Source organism: Tachysurus fulvidraco, chromosome 9 (genome assembly GCF_022655615.1).
Source record: "Tachysurus fulvidraco isolate hzauxx_2018 chromosome 9, HZAU_PFXX_2.0, whole genome shotgun sequence".
Lineage (NCBI taxonomy): Eukaryota > Metazoa > Chordata > Actinopteri > Siluriformes > Bagridae > Tachysurus > Tachysurus fulvidraco.
In genome coordinates this window covers 8,970,845-8,992,429 of record NC_062526.1, presented here as the reverse complement: position 1 = coordinate 8,992,429, position 21,585 = coordinate 8,970,845, and the positions used below count along the sequence as shown (strand labels likewise).

The 21,585-nt window shown below is 37.3% G+C and overlaps 3 protein-coding genes across 4 annotated transcripts; 1 reads left to right on the top strand and 2 right to left on the bottom strand.

Moving 5' to 3' along the window:
- Positions 1-2,748: 2,748 nt before the first annotated feature.
- On the bottom strand, positions 2,749-10,579 carry si:dkey-245n4.2. The gene is made up of 5 exons (XM_027138286.2): positions 10,332-10,579; positions 8,886-9,344; positions 6,842-6,976; positions 4,960-5,050; positions 2,749-4,736 (listed from the first exon to the last, which is right to left on the bottom strand). Exons 1-5 carry the CDS (start codon positions 10,468-10,470, stop codon positions 4,529-4,531), a joined length of 1,032 nt encoding a protein of 343 aa, XP_026994087.2. The 5' UTR covers positions 10,471-10,579; the 3' UTR covers positions 2,749-4,528.
- A 1,075-nt stretch (positions 10,580-11,654) lies between these two features.
- On the bottom strand, positions 11,655-14,063 carry LOC113637563 (uncharacterized protein C2orf81 homolog). 2 transcript variants are annotated; one of them, XM_027138248.2, is made up of 4 exons: positions 13,918-14,063; positions 13,404-13,655; positions 12,886-13,080; positions 11,655-12,739 (listed from the first exon to the last, which is right to left on the bottom strand). In XM_027138248.2, exons 2-4 carry the CDS (start codon positions 13,638-13,640, stop codon positions 12,503-12,505), a joined length of 669 nt encoding a protein of 222 aa, XP_026994049.1. In that variant the 5' UTR covers positions 13,641-13,655; positions 13,918-14,063; the 3' UTR covers positions 11,655-12,502. The 2 variants fall into 2 exon arrangements, with proteins under 2 accessions (XP_026994049.1, XP_026994048.1); XM_027138247.2 differs by having other exon boundaries at positions 11,656-12,739; positions 13,772-13,966.
- Positions 13,985-20,426, top strand: wdr54 (WD repeat domain 54). Its single transcript, XM_027138246.2, has 10 exons — positions 13,985-14,153; positions 15,225-15,488; positions 16,198-16,260; positions 16,358-16,424; positions 16,504-16,560; positions 16,657-16,784; positions 17,732-17,832; positions 18,362-18,524; positions 18,627-18,701; positions 19,269-20,426. Exons 2-10 carry the CDS (start codon positions 15,255-15,257, stop codon positions 19,398-19,400), a joined length of 1,020 nt encoding a protein of 339 aa, XP_026994047.1. The 5' UTR covers positions 13,985-14,153; positions 15,225-15,254; the 3' UTR covers positions 19,401-20,426.
- Positions 20,427-21,585: the final 1,159 nt, after the last annotated feature.

Here is a 21,585-nt window from a genome sequence, read left to right as displayed (position 1 = left end):
ATTCCAAGTGATTCTGTGATAAGCACCAGATATTGCAAGAATGTACAGTATACTGTACAACACCAAGTGTTTTTTTTTGTTTGTTTTTTTTGCTTAGAAGCACACTAATCTTATCACTGCATTTATACAAATTTCATACAATCTGACATACAACATTACCTTTAGTCAGCTGCTTGACCACTCATTTTTGAAATTTAATTATGGTGAAAAAAGAAAATGCAGATATAAGGATATAAAATAGAAAAATTGTTCTCTGTGAGCCTCAGCTAATGCAAGTGTTCTTTCAGCTGTAACAACAAAATTCTTACAGTGAAGAAATCATATTTTTGTCTTGTTGACATGATGTTTGTGTTGTGTTGCCTTGAGAAATTGAAATCCAAGATCATACATAAGAACCAAATGTGAAGATTTATGATTCTTACTTACTTTTCCATAGCCATCTTGGCCGAATTAAATCATTCTTTTGGACTTTTAAACAGATGTTGGCATAAGGAGGTATCATGATGTGTTGACTCCTCCTAATTACTCTGCCGAACTTACAGAAAAATTGTCTAAAGCATGTGATTGCACAACTTTTAATCAGTGTTATACTGTTTCCTGTTTAGCACCATAAAAGGCATTTTAGTGGGTCATCCTTCAGTAGTAAACTCTCATGCAAAGACTCTTTCAGCCTTGGACACCTAGAGGGTGTTGGCCAGCCATATGCTGGCCATATGGGAAAAACACAGACCTGGACATCTGTAGTGAGGTAAAGTCCTGAAACATGTTTCCAAAGTCATGAATGCCAAGCAGTAAAACTCCTTTCATCATTTTACCTCCAGATGCAGAACCTACTTTCTGACAGAATTCCTCTGGATGTTTTTTCCAATACCATCCAAAGAAGCTGGTCTCCTGTAAAATTATGGCTCATCAGAACCATGTGGCACAAAACTTATGTTAACTTCTGTCACCTTTTATAATCTTCTTCAAGAGATATTTGCAAAGTCTCACTATTCACTAGTACACATACTGTACTACTCATGTAAAAATGTCATCATCTAACAGTGGAAGAACTTTTGGGTGGGGGGGAAAAACATTTCCTTATCAGATAGCTAGTCTCATGGACACAGATAAGAAGTATGTGAAAAGGGCTGTAACAATGAAAAGAAGGAAAAGACTAATTATGTCATTAAAGAATAACAAATAATAAAGCTGTTAACCTTTTTTTGAAGAACCTTTTTATCTGGAGAAATTAGTTGCATAAGTATAAATCTGCAGTGCACAAATCCAGTATTGTGCATGTACTGAAAAGATTATAATGATGATGATGATGATGATGATGATGATGATGATGATGATGATGATGATGATGAATAAATACAATAATAGATCAGTCCATTTTTCAGGAATACATGTCCTTGAAAAACAAACTGTAATATCACTTGCATTGCAATTCCAGATTATACTGATAACATATTAACCGGTAGTATTTGGGAATTGAACCCATTTTCATTTCCCCATAATGAGCACTGCTTTCAAATTGAATAGCTGCTTTTTATGGGTTTTTTTTTCCTCCCTCGTTTTTCTCTAAAAAAAAAAAAAAAAAAAACACTTCCACCTATCTCCTTGAAAATTCATAAACCAGCATGACCATCCATTATTGTCTCTATTTACTGAATCTTTAAAGTATTGCTGGAAACTAACTATTTCCGAGACCCATTTAGGCTTTAGATCTGATTATACCTGCACTTCTGTGCTGTATTTGTGTTAAATTGCAGGCATAATTAAAAGGAAGTATTATCAGATGTTCTGGCCCAAAAGTAGTCAACAAAAATCAACCAACAATGACATGATTTGCAGATTAAAATGCATTAAAAACCAAGCCAAATTATAGCTATACCACTAATCTCCAGGGAAAAGGGAGTGCGTCATGGCAGCAAATGTATATGCGTAACTAGGACAACCTCTACCCTATAAGGCTGGGATCCAAATAGCCCAATCATTTGGGTGGAGATGTTCTGTTATGTTTTCTTATCAGGACACTTTGCCCTGTGGGAGAGCACATCCTTACTTAGTTTGCTACATTTCCACCATCATTCCACCAAGCCACCATTTCAATCTACTATTTCTGGATAACTTCCAATAAAGATGAAAGATTTGTAGACTGTAAATAATACCGCACAACTTAAACTACAAGATGTACAACTGTGCAACTTGCACAATAGGTACGTTGAGTTAAGACTGCAAATGATCTGTACACTGTAAACTCTTAAATTCTGTAGCAGATGCAATAGGGTTCAGTGGATTTATTTATGCTACACTTACAGTACATCAGTTGTGCAATACAAACAATCCAGAAAATCACTGTGATTGCCAATTTGTTTGCACTGTAATACCATACAAATGCATATAAATACCATACAATATAAAATCTTAAGTTATTTGTGTCTTTAAAAAAAGGAGAAAAGTGATAAAGTGAGTAATACTGAAAAACAGTAGCAAAACAGGTTTCTTTAAGAAACATTTCTTGCACGCAAGTTTGCAAATGATCTCACCCAGAAAGCTGTGTCTTTGTTCAGACTTGCAATCATCAAGACATAGCTTTCCTTGAGAGCAAGTTACAGGTGTGTCTTTACATACCTCTTCCAACTGCAGCCCTGTTTTTCTCTGTATGAATATAGCAAAAGCAGACCAGTCTTAACATGCTACGACCTAATACCAGAAAGATCCCGGATACAGCATCCAAACAAACCAAAATATTCTGCACACTTTCATTCTCTAGTCTAATTTTATTCACTGCTCTTTTATACAGATACATAGATCAAGATCAGATTTGGGTTAAACATTTAAAAAACATCACAAGCATAAGTTCACAAGTACGACTATTCATGCATTCCCATCTTAGTTTTACTTAGAATTTCCAGATTATCAAAACTGTTAGCTGTGTATCCTGTAGATTTCATGGCAATTATAAACTAAAGCTGCTTGAAGTATCTCTCACAATTGCTACGACAATATAATATTAAATATAATATTTATTAAGCAACGTTGCTGTGATGAAGCACCTACATAAACAGATTCGTTTTTTGATAGAATTAGATAAACACCTTTACTATAAATACATGTCTATAAATAAATCCAGACTTGGTGAGGTGATGCTCTGTTCTCACTGAACATAAGCCTCTTTTCATACTTAATTAGGTCTGGATAAAGGTGGATTGTGTATATAATTTAAAAAAAATTAGGATGCATTCATTATTTTCTTTTCGAGGAAAATAGTTAAGGGTAAAACACAGTATAACTTATGCCCTCTTTCTTTTCTAAGAATTTCACAGAGCAAGTTAAATACATATTGATGAATATAAAATTACAATTAGTTATACCTTTTTAACTGGACTCCAACGCCAAGAATTAAATCATGCATTTGAATGGAAAGGTCTGTATCTACAGTATAAAGATTAACCCCAGTACAATAGACAAGGAACCAGGCATAGAAAAACCCCTAAAAGAACATATTATGGATTGAATGTTTTTTTTGGAAGGTAGAAAGCAGGGATGATTAAACATTACTCAAGCAAGAACATGCCTAACATAGTGAAGATGTTGGAAAAACTTAATGCATACACATAAAAATATAGCTGAAATGTTGGCCTACATTACATGTTGATGAACACAGTTCATGGTCGAACAATGAACACTGGTTTTGATTATGAGCAATGAACAAGCTTTGTTAGCAAATTTTTGCAAATTATTGTAGGCTTCTCAAAGTAAAAACAAAAGGTCTATCTGCCATCTCATGAATAAAAAGCCTACACCACCCTGTTCCAAATTACGATCGAGACAAAAGAGCTTGCTTGTAATATGGCAGGTTGGGACTTGTGTAGATATGAATGCCTGCAGGAATGAAACTCATTGCAGTAACTCTAACTTGCCCCTCTTGTTTACTAAAATATACATTGGTGTGTGATCAGAATCATGCACATGGACACCCACACAAAACAGTAGCCTTGTGCACACGTGCACTGTTTGTTTTTTCCCCTAGCCATCTTCAGGCATTTTCTAGATAAGCTGTATAACATGTAGCATCAAAAATATTTTAAACTTTGCATGCACACTAGGGAAACGCTATATTGTGACTGTTATGTGCACTTCCTATTATCACTGTGTAATAATGCTGTAGATAAACCTGTTCTATTGTGAACTGCAAATCTCTTCCACACATAAACACACGTCACATGGCCATGCCCAGACCTCCACCTAAACATCAACTGATTCTAGCATTTTGAAAAGGAGTATGATGGGCAAAGCTTTTTCTAACCACAGTCATTGTGATTGTTACAATTTCTGTGGCCAGCAATCTTGAATTCCGAGGTCAAATAAGAATTATGCATGAAAAAAGGCAGCTGGAGCATAAAAAAGAAAAAAACACAAAATGCTAAAGAGCCGAACAATTCATTAATGTGAAGAGTGGTAGATGAGGTTATATATAATAGAACTAAGAATACGGCAGCATTTATGTTATGTTGCAGTAAGGCTCCGATCTGGCACTTTAGGATGTTTGATAGGTGTCGAATAGTGGCGTAACAGTGCCGTCTTTCCATTCAACCATGATCTCCCCACGCTGAATGGATGGAGAACGGGGAGGTTTCATTGGATGTTTGGTGAGAGGAGCTCGTTCATTAGTAACTGGAGAACCAGGCTGACTGGCTTCACCAGTGGATGTGTATGACTTAAGAACCACAACAGTCTTCTTACGCCTAAAGGACAAATCAGAGAAATTAGAAGGAAAGGCTAGAATAACAGGAATGCCCTGTATGGTTTTAAACATGTTATTCCTCACTGAGTCTCATTGTAAATAAGGTATTGTGTAAGGCTGCTCATGCTTAGCTCATGCTGTTAAGGACAAAATAATTGTCAACATATCAGTCATCCAATTAAGTAAAATAAAGAATTAACTGATAAAAAAACAAGTATCCTCACCTATTTTGGTAGATGCTCAGGAAGAGAATGACCATCCCAATGACGAGGGCAACTGAGCTCAGGACCAGCATTGTCACCTTCCACTCCAGTCCTTAAAAAAAGACACACACAGGTAGTTTAATTGAAAGTGGTAGATCTTTAATTTGAAAATTGTGGAAGACCAGTTCTTGTTCAGGTATAAACTGGTATATATGAGTTGAATGTGGGGCGGTGTGTTTCTCTTATTAAACCCTATAGATTAAAATGTGATTAAAACAAGTTTTTTTAATATGTCTTCTTCTATTCTTAAGATGTCACCTAGAGCCTATGTAGAATTAAGTCACAAAGACATAGCTGCAGGGGAAGCCTGAAATATTTAACACTGTTATGACGGTTATGACAGTTTGTGGGTTTTTAACAAAACACACATACATCAGCGGATTACTTTGAGTTAACAGCATTGTTTTTCCTGTAGTTAGTCCAGTTGTAGTGCTACAATAATGTTCCGAAAAACACTTCACACTGAATAGATACAAACTACTATATTAAGGATACAAATAGTGGTTTAAGTACAGTACAGCTCAGACCATGAATTGAATTGATATACTGCCAAGCTGCTAAAACATGGCTCTTTGAGCATGATCCTCAGTTATATCCTGCCTCAGATTTAAGTGACTTAAGGTGTTAAACAAAAACAACTACCAAATGAGGAAATGCAACTGAAAAAGGCTTAACCTGGGTTGTATGAGGCTAGGTTTAATTGTATCATATAACCAACAAACAGGATTTTTTTTTCATCTGTTATTAAGTAGACGCTGTCTGGCATCTACCCAAAATACATGAGTGTGTCAACTTATCACAGCTACAGCTGAGATTTTATTTATTTTATTTCCTCAGTCACCTTAAATCAAATCCTGGCTATTCCACTGTTACAAAAATGTCATTGTTTGTGAGTTCAATATCAAATTATCTTTAATACCTTCACAAAGGTATTTTATATTTTACGATTTAAAATGGAAATGAGATGCATAAGTTTGTTTAAAGGTGTGTAAAACTTTTTCATTTATTTTTATTATTATTATGTAATGGCATTTGCGCACAAAGCTGGCTTACATTGATTTTTAGTTTTTGTCCTCTGCTGCCCCCATGAGCATCAATAGAAATGTTGTCACAAATCATTTTTGTTTTCTTATTTCTAATCACAGGCACAAGCAGCCAACAAAACATGGGGATTTATAGATGAGTTTAGTTAAGCTTCATGTATACAACCATCAACAAATATCGTAAACATAAACTATAATAAGCACAGACTTGCACTGTTTTTCCTACTAACTGTTATTATTTTTACTCACATTTGCCCATGATTTTTCATAATGAATTTTGGGGGCCCTGTTACCCAAAACACGAACAAGATAATAGTCTAATTTAAACCACCACAGTCTTGACTGTGTGGCTGCGAGTGTGAAACAGAGCTTCAGAGTGTGACTGTTACCAAGCTAGCCAGCTTGGCTACACCGCATGTCTATTCTTCAGCTAAGCAGTTTAAACCACTTACTGTACATCTTTTCTCTGATAAAACCAATAAATGGCTTTAGATATTTCATGCTTTTATCTTCTAATTTCCTTACAACTTGCAATGAAAGCAAGGTTTAAAGTCAATTACTTCCTACTTCTTTCTCTACTCACTGCAACTTCACCTGGAGATGTTGATTGACTTATTCTCCACAGTGACAGCACTGACAATGTTATCAGTGTTTATGGAAAAATCCCTGATCATAAAGAGTAAAATATGACACAGGACTTGTGGACTTGAGTTTCACCACAAAGATCCCAGCTTTAAACATTAGTGACCTACAGAGCCCAACGTATGTTTATCTGTATATGTTATGTACGGTATACTTACCGTACTCCATGCTGAGAGGGTTTACATATGCACCAGAGTCTAGCTCATCAATGTTGCTGTTTAACTGTGAAAATACAGTAGGGACGTGTGAAGCCTGAGTAGGTTTCGAAGCATCCTGGTCTAGATTTACTTGAGCTAAACAAGATGACACAAGAGAGCATTGCAGATGTACAAGAGAAATGACTATTAAAACCAAGATCACATATATTTTAGGCTGTTAAATGATGAGGATTCATTAAAACAGGTGTTAAAACAATTAAAAGTAAAAGCAACAATTCATGAACCAAAGTCCATCCATCCATCCATCCATCCATTTTCTACCGCTTATCCGGTGCCGGGTCGCGGGGGCAGCAGTCTAAGCAGGGACACCTAGACTTCCCTCTCCCCAGACACTTCCTCCAGCTCTTCCAGGGGAATACCGAGGCGTTCCCATGCCACCCGAGAGACATAGTCTCTCCAGCGTGTCCTAGCTGACCCCTCAGCTGACCCCTCTCGATGTGGAGGAGCAGCGGCTCTACTCTGAGCTCCTCCTGAGTGACTGAGCTCCTCACCCTATTTCTAAGGGAGCGCCCAGCCACCCTGCGGAGGAAACTCATTTCGGCCACCTGTATCAGGGATCTTGTCCTTTCAGTCATGACCCAAAGCTCATGACCATAGGTGAGAGTAGGAACATAGATCGACTGGTAAATAGAGAGTTTTGCCTTACGGCTCAGCTCTTTCTTCACCACAACAGATCGGTATATCGACCGCATCACTGAAGAAGATACACCGATCCGCCTGTCGATCTCCCGCTCCATCCTGTCCACTCGTGAACGAGACCCCAAGATACTTAAACTCCTCCACTTGAGGCAGGAGCTCTCCACCAACCTGAAGGGGGCAAGCCACCCTTTTCCGGCTGAAAACCATGGCCTCGGACTTGGAGGTGCTGATTTTCATCCCTGCCGCTTCACAATCGGCTGCAAACTGTCCCAGTGCACGCTGAAGATCCTGATTTGAAGAAGCCAACAGGACAACATCATCTGCAAAAAGCAGAGACGAAATCCTGTGGTCCCCAAACCGGACTCCCTCCGGCCCCCGACTGCGCCTAGAAATCCTGTCCATATAAATAATGAACAGGACCGGTGACAAAGGGCAGCCCTGTTGGAGTCCAACATGTACTGGGAACAAGTCTGACTTACTGCCGGCAATGCGAACCAAACTCCTGCTCCGGTCATATAGGGACCGGACAGCCCTTAACAGAGGGCCCCGGACCCCATACTCCCAGAGCACCCCCCACAGGTCACCACAAGGGACACAGTTGAATGCCTTCTCCATATCCTCAAAGCACATGTGGACTTCTTGGGCAAACTCCCATGAACCCTCCAGCAACCTGGTGAGGGTATAGAGATGGTCCAGTGTTCCACGACCAGGACGAAACCCGCATTGTTCCTCCTGAATCCGAGGTTCGACTATCGGCCGAATTCACCTCTCCAGTACCCTGACATAGACTTTTCCGGTGAGGCTGAGGAGTGTGATCCCCCTGTAGTTGGAACACACCCTCCGGTCCCCCTTCTTAAACAGAGGGACCACCACCCCAGTCTGCCAGTCCAGAGGCACTGTCCCCAACCGCCACGCAATATTGCAGAGTTGTGTCAACCAAGACAGCCCCACAACATCCAGAGACTTAAGGTACTCAGGGCGGATCTCATCCACCCCCGGTGCCTTGCCACCAAGGAGCTTCTCAAGTACCTCAGTGACCTCAGCTTGGGGGATCGACGAGTCCACAACCGAGCCCTCCACCTCTGCTTGCTCAGTGGAAGACATGTTGGTGGGGTATGAACCAAAGTACGGAACAGAATGCATAATCATAACAATGGTATGTTGTTAGAATAAGTTAGTACCTAGACATGATCTCTAGTATGTTTTAAAATGAAAAAAAAAATAGAATCCACTAATAATAAATGGATAAAATACTATGTTTCAGTTAATTGGAATGACTGCACAGGATAAAATCTAAAACCCCCATATAAATGAGGAGAATGAAATACAGGTACGGCACTCTTACACTGCCACAAGCGAATTTTTGCTATGATTTTTGGTTCTATCTTCTTAGGCTCATCCGGTGGCTCTTCACACATTGTTCGCTCATTCAGTGTCTTCCACTTGGAACTCTTCCCTCTCTCAGTGGAAAGAAAGATATCAGACGAATCGGAGCGTACACTCAAATGGAAACCCTTGCCGTACAATATAAGGTGGCCCTTTTTTGAGCAACTCCAGGCCTGAGTCTCATCATCTTCAGCTCTGCATGCTGAGAGGCCAACAGTTCCCTGATCTTGGATCTTGAGAGCTGTCAAACATTTTCCTGTGTGTGGGTTCCGCAAGGAGCGTGTCTCAGGATTCCACTGCCATTCTTGAAAGCCTGAACCTGGATTACACTCCTCCAAAGTCAACTTTTCTTGGCTTTCTCCATCCAATTGCACACACTTCCCCAACAGCTCATTTCTCAGCTTCAGAGCTGCTCCTTCTAAAAAAAAAACATAAGGCTTAGAGCTAAATAAAGCATCTTTTAAAGAAAACCAAAATCTTAAAGCATCTATAAGAAATCTAAAGCCTGTAGTACGTACCTTGTTATATCCTATCACTTCATAATTCATTAAAGAAAAATGATCATTCATTGATAACTGGAAATTTGTAGGTGCAGGCATACTTCTATTAAAGTGTCAAGTACAGTATATGTTTTCTATTCCCACTGACTATTCTTATTCATTCTGCAGCAATAAAAAAAAAAAAAGAAAGAACTTAAACAGCTTACCTTTCATGAGATTATGCATGTCTCCCATCTCTCATCTTAACTTTATATCAACATTTTTGTATATGAAAAACCACAGGACATGGTTCAAGGTGCTAATCTATTTTAAACAGAATGTCAATCCACAAGGTACAATAATTTGTTATAATATCTACTGTGGACATTAAAAGGCAGTCATTAACCTTTGATTGTATACTGTATTAAGCTGCCCTGGACGGGATAGGTTTTTGAGATTAAGTAGCAATGGTGATGTAACTAACACTTGCTTTTAGTCTATTAATCAGAAGTGTATGAATACAAATAATAGCACAACCGGTCTTCCAACCTGAGCGTGGTCCAGTCTTGTGACACAGTCCCAGATTTACAAAGGAAGGAATCACTATACTTAACATGTGCTCAATGTGATCTTGAGCATGTTCATGCAATCAGAAAAACACTAATGCTAATGAATCATCTCAGAAATATTCTATGCATTAAAAAAAGAATGATTACCAAACAGGTTCCCAGCCCTGGCCATATCACTGCTGTGTTCAGCTCAGTTTCATCATAAGTCTGTATAAATAGCTGTTAATGATCTGAAGTAATGTACAGGACATTGGACAGGGGTTCTCCAGGACCAGGGTTGGGATCCTGTGCCATACAACAGCATTTATCTCATCATACAGTTACTATTTGTTTGTTTGTTTGTTTGTTTGTTTATACCTTGAAGGAAACTTGTGGTGAGCATGAAAACGCAGATCCTGAGCCAGTCTCCGTCCATAACAGCGCTGATTTCAATCCAAATCCAAAACACGGAACTTTCCAATGTGTCACTGTAGAAGTTCAACACACAGTGTTTCATTTGAACAAAAGACGCTCTGCTTTAAAAGGAGTAAACAACATTTTCTGGAGGAGGAGAAAAAAAGGAGAGGGGAAAGATAAGAGATTTATGCCTAGTGACAGCAGAAGCGAGGGATTCAGCTGAGAATACTAATTAACAAGAGATAATAGGAGGCGATAAACTACTTTTCACTGTGTGGGAAAGAAACAACATTCCAAAAAAAAAAAAAAAAAGTGAGCTCGACTTTTTCAGTAGTTCAAATTGGTAAAAGTGACTCTGGACTCACAATTCAGATATTTCAAGTGACCAAAGCGTAATAAAGGCAAAAGTAAATAAATAATATGACGGTGTTAACTGAAAATAAAATATGGAATGCCTCTGCAGATAGAAGAATAGCGCCCACAGTGTAGAACAGCGCCCCTACAGGCCATTACAACTACAACTACCACTACCACTATAAACGTGTCAATAAAACGTATGAATTTATTTATTTATTTATGCATTATATTTCAGCGCGATGCGGTTTAGACTTTTGACAGATTTAGATTTTTTTTTTATCCGATGTATACGATTATGTTGATTGCTACACTTGAGAGTACTGTAGAGTTTATAAATTAAAGGGATGTTACAATACTGAATTCAAATAAATAGCCGAATAAATAAAGATTAAAACACTTTTGTTGCTGGAATGTGAAATTAACAGGGGGGAAGCTGTGACCTCCTTTTGTGCTGATGCTGCTGAAAAGAATGAATGCCCCATTGCTGCCCTCCTACGTGGTTCTAACAGTTAGCCTTTGATTGGGGAAGTATGGCAAAATACAGTAAGTAGACTGAGGCTTAATAGACTTCTGATGTGTTTTGTGTTTAATAGTAAAACAATTATTTTAGGTCTGTTACAGATGCAGTACATGTCTATTGTACAATAACATTTTTATGGTGTGATGTAACAAGATAAATCAGACAAATGATTCAAAACCTACAGTGGTGTGAAAAAATGTTGGCCCCTTCCTGATTTATTTATTTTTTTTCTTTTTTTTTTTTTTTTTTTGCACGTTTGATCCCCAAGACTTTTGGGGAAATATTCTGTGGACTGATGAGACAAAAGTTTAACTTTTTGGAAGGTGTGTGTCCCATTACATCTGGCATAAATGTAACACTTTATTTCAGAAAAAGAACATCATAGTAAAATATGTTAGTGGTAGTGTGATGGTCTGGGGCTGTTTTGCTGCTACAGGACATGGAATATTTGCTGTGATAAATGGAACCATGGATTCTGCTGTCTACCAAAAAATCCTGAAGGACAATGTGCAGCCATCTGTTCGTGACCTCATGCTGAAGCAAACTTGGGTTCTACAACAGGACAATGAGCCAAAACACACCACCAAGTCCACCTCTGAATGGCTGAAAAAAGCAAAATGAAGTCAAAGCCCTGACCTGAATCCTATTGAGATGTTGTGGTATGACCTTAAAAGGCGATTCATGCTCAAAAACCCTCCAATATGGCTGAACAACAACAATTCTGCAAAAATGAGTGAACCAAAATTTTTTTCCTTTAATAATAAAAACCTTTATTTAAAAACTGCATGTTGTGAAACATTGAAGTGTGACAAACATGCAAAAAAATACAAAATCAGGAAGGGGGCCAACACTTTTTCACACCTGTAAATGTTAATCTGGTCCATTCACCAGAAATCTTTTGGCAAGGTATATTGTATATTTGCTGTTTTTAGTGTCTTATTCAGATGTTTTAATTAAAGCAATTCTGTTTGTCAACTCAATAGTTATGTAGAACCCAAAACATCCATTTTGAATGAACAAAAAAAGAAATCTGTAGGTTGTCTAAAACCTATTGTCTTAACTAAAGCATATTTTGGTTGGCTCTCTTTACTGTATACAAGAATATCTTAAACTAGGGAACAGTTCCAATTACTCTCAAAGTCAGTCTCTCAAAATTGTCATTTGGTATCATTCTTTTATAGGACAGGATGTTCTGAGACACCTGCTATAGATCTTGTCTGTAGAAAATGTCCAGGTTGTTTTCGACCAATAAGTCTTAATACTGCAATATATTCTGTGTTTCTGGAGGTTTCAGTTTTTTTGATGAAGGTGTCTCAGGTGGATGCGGTTTTCTTTCCAATTCAATCTTTGCATGAGACGCAGGGATTACTTTCATGCTCCTGTTGTTTCGTCTTGGTTTCCTTGGGGGAGCTTCAGTTTGGTTTATTGACTGGGCTTCCTGTATTTTTAGTGTCTCTTTAACATCAGCTTTGTGTGCATCAATCTTAACCATCTGTTCAAATAATAAGAATAAGAAAGAAATAAGAAAAGATTTACTGTAAATCTGAGACTGATAAAAAGACACTTATGTTTAAACAAAAAATATGACATGTTCAAATGTGAATTTCTAGGCAAAATCATCAAGCTTTACATAGTTACCTGGAAATGATTTGAGATTTTGATAACTGGCACACAACCTTCAGCCCAGGAATCTGGAAGCGAAGGTGCAGGTGCTGTTTCTTCCTTCAGGATTGAGGTTGTGTCTACATCATCACCTTCATCATGCATAAGGTACTTACACTTTGCCAGCTGGAACATGGTATTCTTTGCCCAGGTCACAGTGAATGGTATTATCTGTACAGAGAAATATATATATAAGTTTAATGTATTAATCTGTACACATATTCAGTATATACTCATTCTTACATATCTTTCCCATTCTTTAAACGTATAAAAACACACAAATCTCATCAGTGACTAAAAATGTTGGTCTTTCTGATTTACTCCATTTCTTTTGATATTAAGGATGTGCTAAGTAAGGAATAAACATGATTAGGCATGGCTTGTACAGAAAAATACAGTAATCCACAACATGCTGTGATACATTGCAAATATTTAAAGTTTTATTATTTTATTTATTTTATTTTATTTATTTATTTATTGCTGAGATTGATCACCTGTTTCTTGAGATACACTTCATAACACTTCTCCAAAGCATGGGTCATGAGTTCCTCCAGGATATCTGCAACAATTTCCTCTCCTTCTTCATGAGCTCTCATCATCAGGAGCTCAGACTTGGCCAGACATCCTGGGTCCACACTGTCCTCCTCGTCCTCAGCTTGATTAGGAGGTGGAGGCTGGGCTGAAGTCACACGAGCCTTTTCAACTCGAGTCTTGGAGGTGTTCCGTGACATGCTTCCTAAAGAGTGCTAATAAAAAATATTGCATGTGGGGAACCACGTGATTCTGTTCTAAATCTCAGGAACTCTGAGGAATTGTATTACTGAACGTATATTATTGTAATAAAGCCAGTGCACCGGCTTACCCTGAAAAAGGATCACGCTTCTTCTTTTAAACTCGCTTTTAATCTCTTACTTACACTTTACTCACAGTAATAAACTGTTTTGTTTGTTTTTTTTATAAACAGGATATTAAACGTGAAACATATTCACTGTGTACAGCAGCTGTTACCTAGACGTTGGTTGCCAGGCAAATTGACCTTTGTAGAACTCTGACGACATCCTCATTCTAATAAACTCCCTATTGTACGGAGAGTCCACTACGTAGGGTGTAGAATACATCACTTCCACTGTGCACTACATAAGGAGTACGGAGCCGTTTAAAACGCAGCCAGAAGACGCGCGCGCGCTACTTTTTTTTTGCACACGACACTCTCTGTCACTATGGCTGCGGAGGACGCGCTAGCGGTACGGCTTGTTTTTATCCGTTAGCGGTGCTGCGGCTCTGCGGCCACTTTTGTATTATGTCCAATATTTTGCAGCTTGGCAGCATTTTATTCGTGATTATTCGTGGTGACACGATTAAAGAAAGGCTGATATTTTATATAGCACAGCAACATGTTTATAGGGAACGCTCTTGTTAGCTAGCTAACATTTAGCTTTCGCCTTGTTGCTGTTAGAACAGAAACTCAGTTATTATCTCGATTATTATCTCGATTATTGTCTTGACTATGATGTTTTAACTTGCAATGAAACCAAACATGCAGGTTAACTTAGTCTGATGAAATATACAACTCTGGTCACAAACATATTTTGCTTTGGTTGACAACTTTATTGATTGATTTATTGATTGATTTGATTGATTTTTACATTTTTTTATGAAGTACAAATATAGTACAAATATGGTGTTTAAAACGCATAGATTATGCTATAAAGATTCAGAACACAAATGACAAAGAATAGTCCTCATAAAAGTTGGATAATATCTAAAAGGACAAACCTGCTGATATCACTGTGCTTTTATGTGATATTGTATGTTATGTATTTTATTATGTATTAACGTGTTCATGCAGACATTTCAATACAAATTGAAAGGATGGATGTGATTTCAAATATATTTTATTTTATCAATAAATGCAGGTTTCACAGTTGAAACTCTGTCAACATTCAGAGCCATTCATTGTTTTTATATAAGTCGCTCTAAAGGGGCATTTTAAAAAGAGCACTTGGGTAACAAGAAACACCCATCAGTCACATGTTCTGATTTTTTTGATCACTTAAAAACTCACCTCAAACAGTAGAAACCCCACAGTTATCCTCTCCTGGATTATTTAACGTCTTCAAGGCAATCTGTCCATGGAAAAGTCAGAACACTAAAGCACTAAGAGCTTGTCTTACAACCATGCAAATATCATTTTGCCCAAGTTAGGGTCAGCTTTTTTAATCACAATAAAAGCCATGATAACAAAACTACATATATTTGATTACTCGCTGAAATATGTTCTCTGTTTTGTTTTATTTTTTTGCTTTTTCTCTCAGATATAATTGAATAGATTTGTGGAACCTGAAATGGCCAAAATGTACCACCGGGAGAAGAGTATTCAGCTAAAGAGCAGTGCCTCAGCGCTCTATAACAATTTAAGTGTGCTGCGTTTGGCTCCACGTTCTCTCACCCATTTTGCTGTTGTGCATGCCAATGTAGTGAACCTAGTGAGTGCCTCCTGGGATGGGCTCAACTACTCACATCGACAGCTACAATCCAAAGAGGGCAACGTGGTCACCAGCTCCTCGCTCATCATGCAGGTGATTCACAATTTTATGTTATTTGTAGGTAATAATCTTGCCAGTGACAGACCAGTCTTAAATACAGTGCATAGTTTTCATATAGTTCAAATTTAGTTTATATACTGTATATGAAGAGTACCTAGTTATGGTGCTGTAGAAAAAGAAAAAAAAAACACAGTTTAGACCTTTCTCTGCTCAAACACTACTTAAATAATACCTCAGTTTATGATTTGCCTAAAAAGGATAAGCCAACGGTGTTTGTTTATTTATTTATTTTTCTCAAACCTGATCTCTGTCTAAGTCAGGAGCATTTTCTATGAGTTGTTATGCAAAAACATATTTGTTAATATGTATGGTAAGACAATTTTTTTTAGAACAAAACACCTTCAGGAATATGCAACATATTGTTCCTATTGAAATCAATAGGATAGTTGTATTTTTGAAGGATTTCAAAAATTCTTTGTTAATGCAGCCTTATAAGAAGGAAATCCCCAAACTGGTGCTTGATTCCGGTCCATGTAATAAAGATGTTCCACATGTTTCTCCAAACCCCTGAGCCAGGAAAGGAAAAGCTGTAGCATGATTGTGGATCTAACTCATGTTAGGTTGAACCATGTTGAACTCAGAGGCTTGTTCTAGTTAAATCATTCATTTGTTCAAGATTTTCTATGAAGTGTCACTATCAATGTGCATAGCTGAGCCCAACTTTTTGTTCTCTTCTCTACAGGCAGCTTGGTGTGTTCTTCCATCTAGAGATCTGCTGGTTGTCACTTCTCAGAAAGGGATTCAGGTTAGTCTTGCATATTACACATGACATATTCACAAACGTACTGTAACCACAGTTTCCATATTATGATCTATATACTAAATTTGTGCTTATCTAATAGATGTATGAGTCTGATGGATCTATTATGGTGTACTGGCATGCACTGGACTCACCAGAGACACCCACAGGTAATGTCATATTCCACTCTGATAACAGCATTTGTATAGCATATAATCAGTTGTACTCATACCATGTCCTCTATTTCAGCTAAGGCCATTTTTGCAAGGGGGATTGCTGCTGTGAGAGACAAATACATCTGTGTAGGTAAATGACCCAAACACTGACTTCTAATTTAAACAAGTATATGTTCATATCCATGATAGATATCATAAAGATGTCTCTCTTTCATGTCTCTGTTAGGGGTCTCCTCTGGGGCAGTGCTGGTTTTTGATGTTCCCAGTAAAGGAAGTAACATCACATTGTCTGAAGTCTTGGAGAAACACACTGAGGCTGTCACGGACATGGCTTCTGAGTGCTCAGGAAGTGGGGTAAAGCAATCTACACCATCTTCAGCTTTTTTGGATTGTGGAAGTTAATTATTAATTAAAATAATTATTAAAAATAATATAATGATACAATAATACAATAAAAAACGAAGGTTTAAAAGCAATCTAATGGTATTCTAAACCCCGAGCCCCTATTTTATTTCACTATTCACATATTCATTTTATTCATTTGACTTATTTGAAAGGAGAAAAGCCTACGACATTAAGACATTTCATCTTTGCTGAAGAGCTGCACCAAAAAATGTGTTTGAGAAAGAGTTTGAGATAAAACTGACACAGTAGCAGTCAGTACGTTAATTTAGTACATACCGAATTAATATGCTAAAATAATATGTATCTATAGATGTATGAAAATATACTATGTGGCCAAAATTATTTGGACCTGGACATCCTGTCCATGTGGTTCTTCCCTAATCTTTTGGCACAATATTGTAACCACACAATTGTGCACAATGACTTTGTATGCTGTAGAGTTACAATTTCACTTAGCATGCTCAAAGAGACCCACATATGTTCCAGCATGGCACTGCCTCATGCACAAAGCATGCTTTATAAAGACATGGTTTGCCACGGTTGGTGTGCAGGAACTTGAATGCCCAGCACAAAGACGTGACCTTGACCCCACTGAACACCTTTAGGATGAACTGGAACACTGAGTGCACCCCCAGAACTCCTCACTTAACATCACTGCCTGACCTCTAATGCTCTTATAATAGAGCACATATGGTTGTGAAGGTCCAGTGTCATCAACACTGGGCCATATAGTTTACTCTGTATTTACTTGCTTGTGGTTTTGAGTGCAGCCCATGTTTAGGTGTCACGCTTTTGATTACATTCACACCATATATTTCCTTTACTTTTGAAACTTTTAAAAACTTGCAACCTTTTTGTTATTCATGGTAAGATATATGCCTTGTCCACTTTCTTAGGAATACATTGCTGATTTGGTTAGTGCTGATGATTCAGGCCTTCTGTGTGTGTGGAAGTCTGGGGGGGACTTTCAGCTTCTCAACAAGATCCCTGGATTTGAGTAAGGGCGTATGTTTGTGTCAAAGTGTGAGGCAAAATGAGCAGATGGAAATTGACATAAATAGAAAGCCTAGCAATATCTTATTAAACCTATTATGTTATTAGAATATATATCTATGGAGAAATAGTCAGTTTGGTCCAGCATGTTTTATTATCATAGATTTTGTTGCATATGCATAGTTCCACCAGTTGAAGGAGCTACTGTCAAATATTTAAATTCTGTAACAACTATAGCAGAAGATAAATATATTAATTAAAAATGCTAAAATAAAACATGAACAGTAGTGATAATAATATCTATTTTATAGTTTTATTTTGTTGACAAAATGTTAATACACTTTAGATATTTGTCTTAGTAATGTAATTAATTAATTTAGTATTGTTGTTTCTATAATATCTATTAGTTTCATGTCCAAAATCTTAACATACTATACATTTAAAAGATTAATGCTAATGAACTGACTATATATCTATGAAACTATCAGCTTGTCCAGATTTAACCACAATTTTCTGCCTTCTCTTCTCACTAGTATGAGTTGCTCATCAGTGAAGATGTGGAAAGGCACGGTCATAGCTGCCTACGGCACAGGACAAATCCGCCTCTATGAGGGTGTCACTGGGATACTGCATGCTGAAGTTAATGCCCATGCTCGCTGGATCTACTCCCTAGATATTGCTCCTTTCACTGGACTGGTGAGAGAAAACAGATCTTGCACATGCTAAGGTGCATAAATCTTATTTGTATACTGAACCATAATGCGCTTCTTGTCCCTGTTCATCTTTAACAACTTTAAGCTGCTCTCAGCTGCTGAGGACTCCTTTGTTCGCGTGTGGCATTTAAACCCAGCACCAGAAAACAACAGTGTGGAGGTAAGAGATGAAAGTACAAGAAGTTCATAAGATCTCCAGTTATGGAAAAGTTGGATAGAATGCTTCATCCGAACAGATTTACTCACGCTCCTACTGACAGTATAATATACCCTTTCAAATGGCTTTGATATAAAATGGAAAGATGCCACTTTAATAGGAATACAGGTACACCTACTCGTTCATGCAACTATACAATTAGTGACAGATTTGAGTATTTCAGAAACTGCTGAGCTCCAGGATTTACACATAACCATCTGTAGAATTTACACCAAAGTGAGCAGCAGTTCATCAGCAAACCATTGAATGGATGGACTACAGCTATAGAAGACCACAGTACAGGAATCTGACGCTATAGTAATGAAAAGCTCACCAATATTTAAAGCAACATTTGCAAGCAACAAGCGACATTTCCAAGCAACACACATTTTGACTAAATTTAGGGAAAAAAGTCAGATGCAACTAAGCAAACTGCAAAATCACCAAAAGATTCTGTCACAACTTACAATTACTAGATTTTTGGGGGGTGTTGAAACTCATCACAAATTTTCTCTCCTTTCTTTTGTCCAGATTGAGCACCTTTATAATGAATGTGTGACTGACACTCAGATTTGTGGAGCCAGGTTCTGTGATGGTGACGGCTGCGCTTTTGCTGTCACAGGCTATGACCTAAGTGAGATCATCCGCTACACACAGGCATAAAAGACTCCCTCCAATTCTCCTGGTCTTGTAAAGCCTTTGCAAAGGTCACAACACACAGCACCAGAACAGTTTATCTGTGATTTGGCACATAGTTCAGGAACAGTTAGGCTGGTCAGGCATTATGTCAGCAGTGCTTCACGTTGTCTGTAAAGTGGACTGCTTTGCTCTTCTTTGAGTGCAAATTTATTATAAAGGTTAGCCAAACTTGTAATGCTAATGTTATAGAATACAGTTAGATCTCTTTTAAAATAAAGAAAAAATAAGTGTGGCATGTACTGTCAAGTGCACAAGTTTACATTCCTATTAAGATAAAATGATAAAAAAGATAAAGCGAACAAATATTGAATGTCCAATTGATTTCTATCTCCATCTGAAGACAAATTGTATGTCCACAGCTATTATATTTCAACCTCTATTTTTGTAGAAGAATTTTTACATTGCCAAAATGGGGGGATGAATACTTTTCACTTTCACACACACACACACACACACACACACACACACACACACACACACACACACACACACACACACACACATATATATATATATATATATATATATATATATATATATATATATAGAGAGAGAGAGAGAGAGAGAGAGAGAGAGAGAGAGAGAGAGAGATATGTATGTGTATGTAAATTTATATATACCATATGTCTAGTATTGACTGTACAGTGTGAATTTGTTTATTTATTTTTAAGAAGTAGCCCTTAAGGAATTTTGATGTCTTAATTAATGCAGTCTTGTATGCTTATTTGCTTATTTGGATATAATATTATAAAGTATTAAAGCTTCTGGATGGTGAAATATATGAACATTAATAAACAATACACATTAATTTGTTTTAGTTGTGTTCGGACAGTGTCACCAGTAGATGGTGCTAAATATATAATACACACACACAAACACACACACACGCACAATATAAATAGGCATAGTTTCTGTGCATGTCCTGTGTATATGTATATATTTTCCTTTGCTTTCAAAAACAGGACATTAAAATGATTTTTATAACCAAAACATTGTGTGTGAATCTGTATGTGCTGAATGCCCTGCAATAGACTGAAAACCCACCCAGGGTGTATTCTAGCCTTTTAACCAGTGTTTCTGAAATAGTATCTGTATCCACTGCGACCCTGGCCGAGATGAAGTTGTTACAGAAGATAAACGAGTAAATAATTTAATATGGATAAAGATACTTTATATACAATAATTAGATCGTAGCACAATAAACAAATATCTAGCATTTTCTTGTCAATGAAACTATTAGTGACGAGCAATTTATAAGATCATAAGGTCTCTAGTGAGGGAATAAGAATGATGAGCTATAAAATATTGAAACTAAAAAACACAAAGTTTCAAACAACGAACAGATCTGTGTTTTTCTGTCATTTATTCTTTTATTAGAAAATGTGTGTTTACTCTGTTTTTTAGTTTTCCTCCAAATGCATTTTTAATTCAAATACAAAAGAATGGATGTACAGGTAACAAAGGAGAATGTAGTAATCAATTGTATCCATGTTCCTTAGCACCACAACTGTATTGCACATTCTATTTATTAATCTCGTGTTACAGATATGTTTGTGGGACATGTTACAAATATGTTAGGTATATCATATGTCATATTACGAATATGGGACATGTTACAAATATGTCAGGTAAGCAGCCTGAAAAATACCACCTGTCCTTGATAGGCTCCATGAATCTACAGTCTTTTCTTACCTTTGTTTTGTTGTTGTTCTGTGTTTAAAAAAAACATAGTCCTAAATAATCAGCCTACAGTATATTAAATTATATTTAAAAAGCTCTAAAGCTTTTTAAAGCTCTACATTAGCAAACTAGTTGGTGATAGAGAAATAATATTGACTGAAGTGATATAATAGCAGTGATCAGTTTTACAGTGTTCATGCTTGACTATTTCAAGCATGGTTAGTTCCTGGTTAAGAGTTACTGACTCATTCACAGACCATCTTTGTGCATACTGTATGACAGAAGTGACACACTACTGTTTGTTTTAGCTGAGTAAGTGCAAACCCTACTCTACTGGAGCAACAAGATTACCAGCTGAGGTCTTTGACAGCAATTCATCCATTATGCCTCCAAGTTTCTCTTTTTGAGAAACGTCTTCAAGTTTCACATTCTTGATCATCTGCATTGGAGTTTAGCCTTAAATAACCCA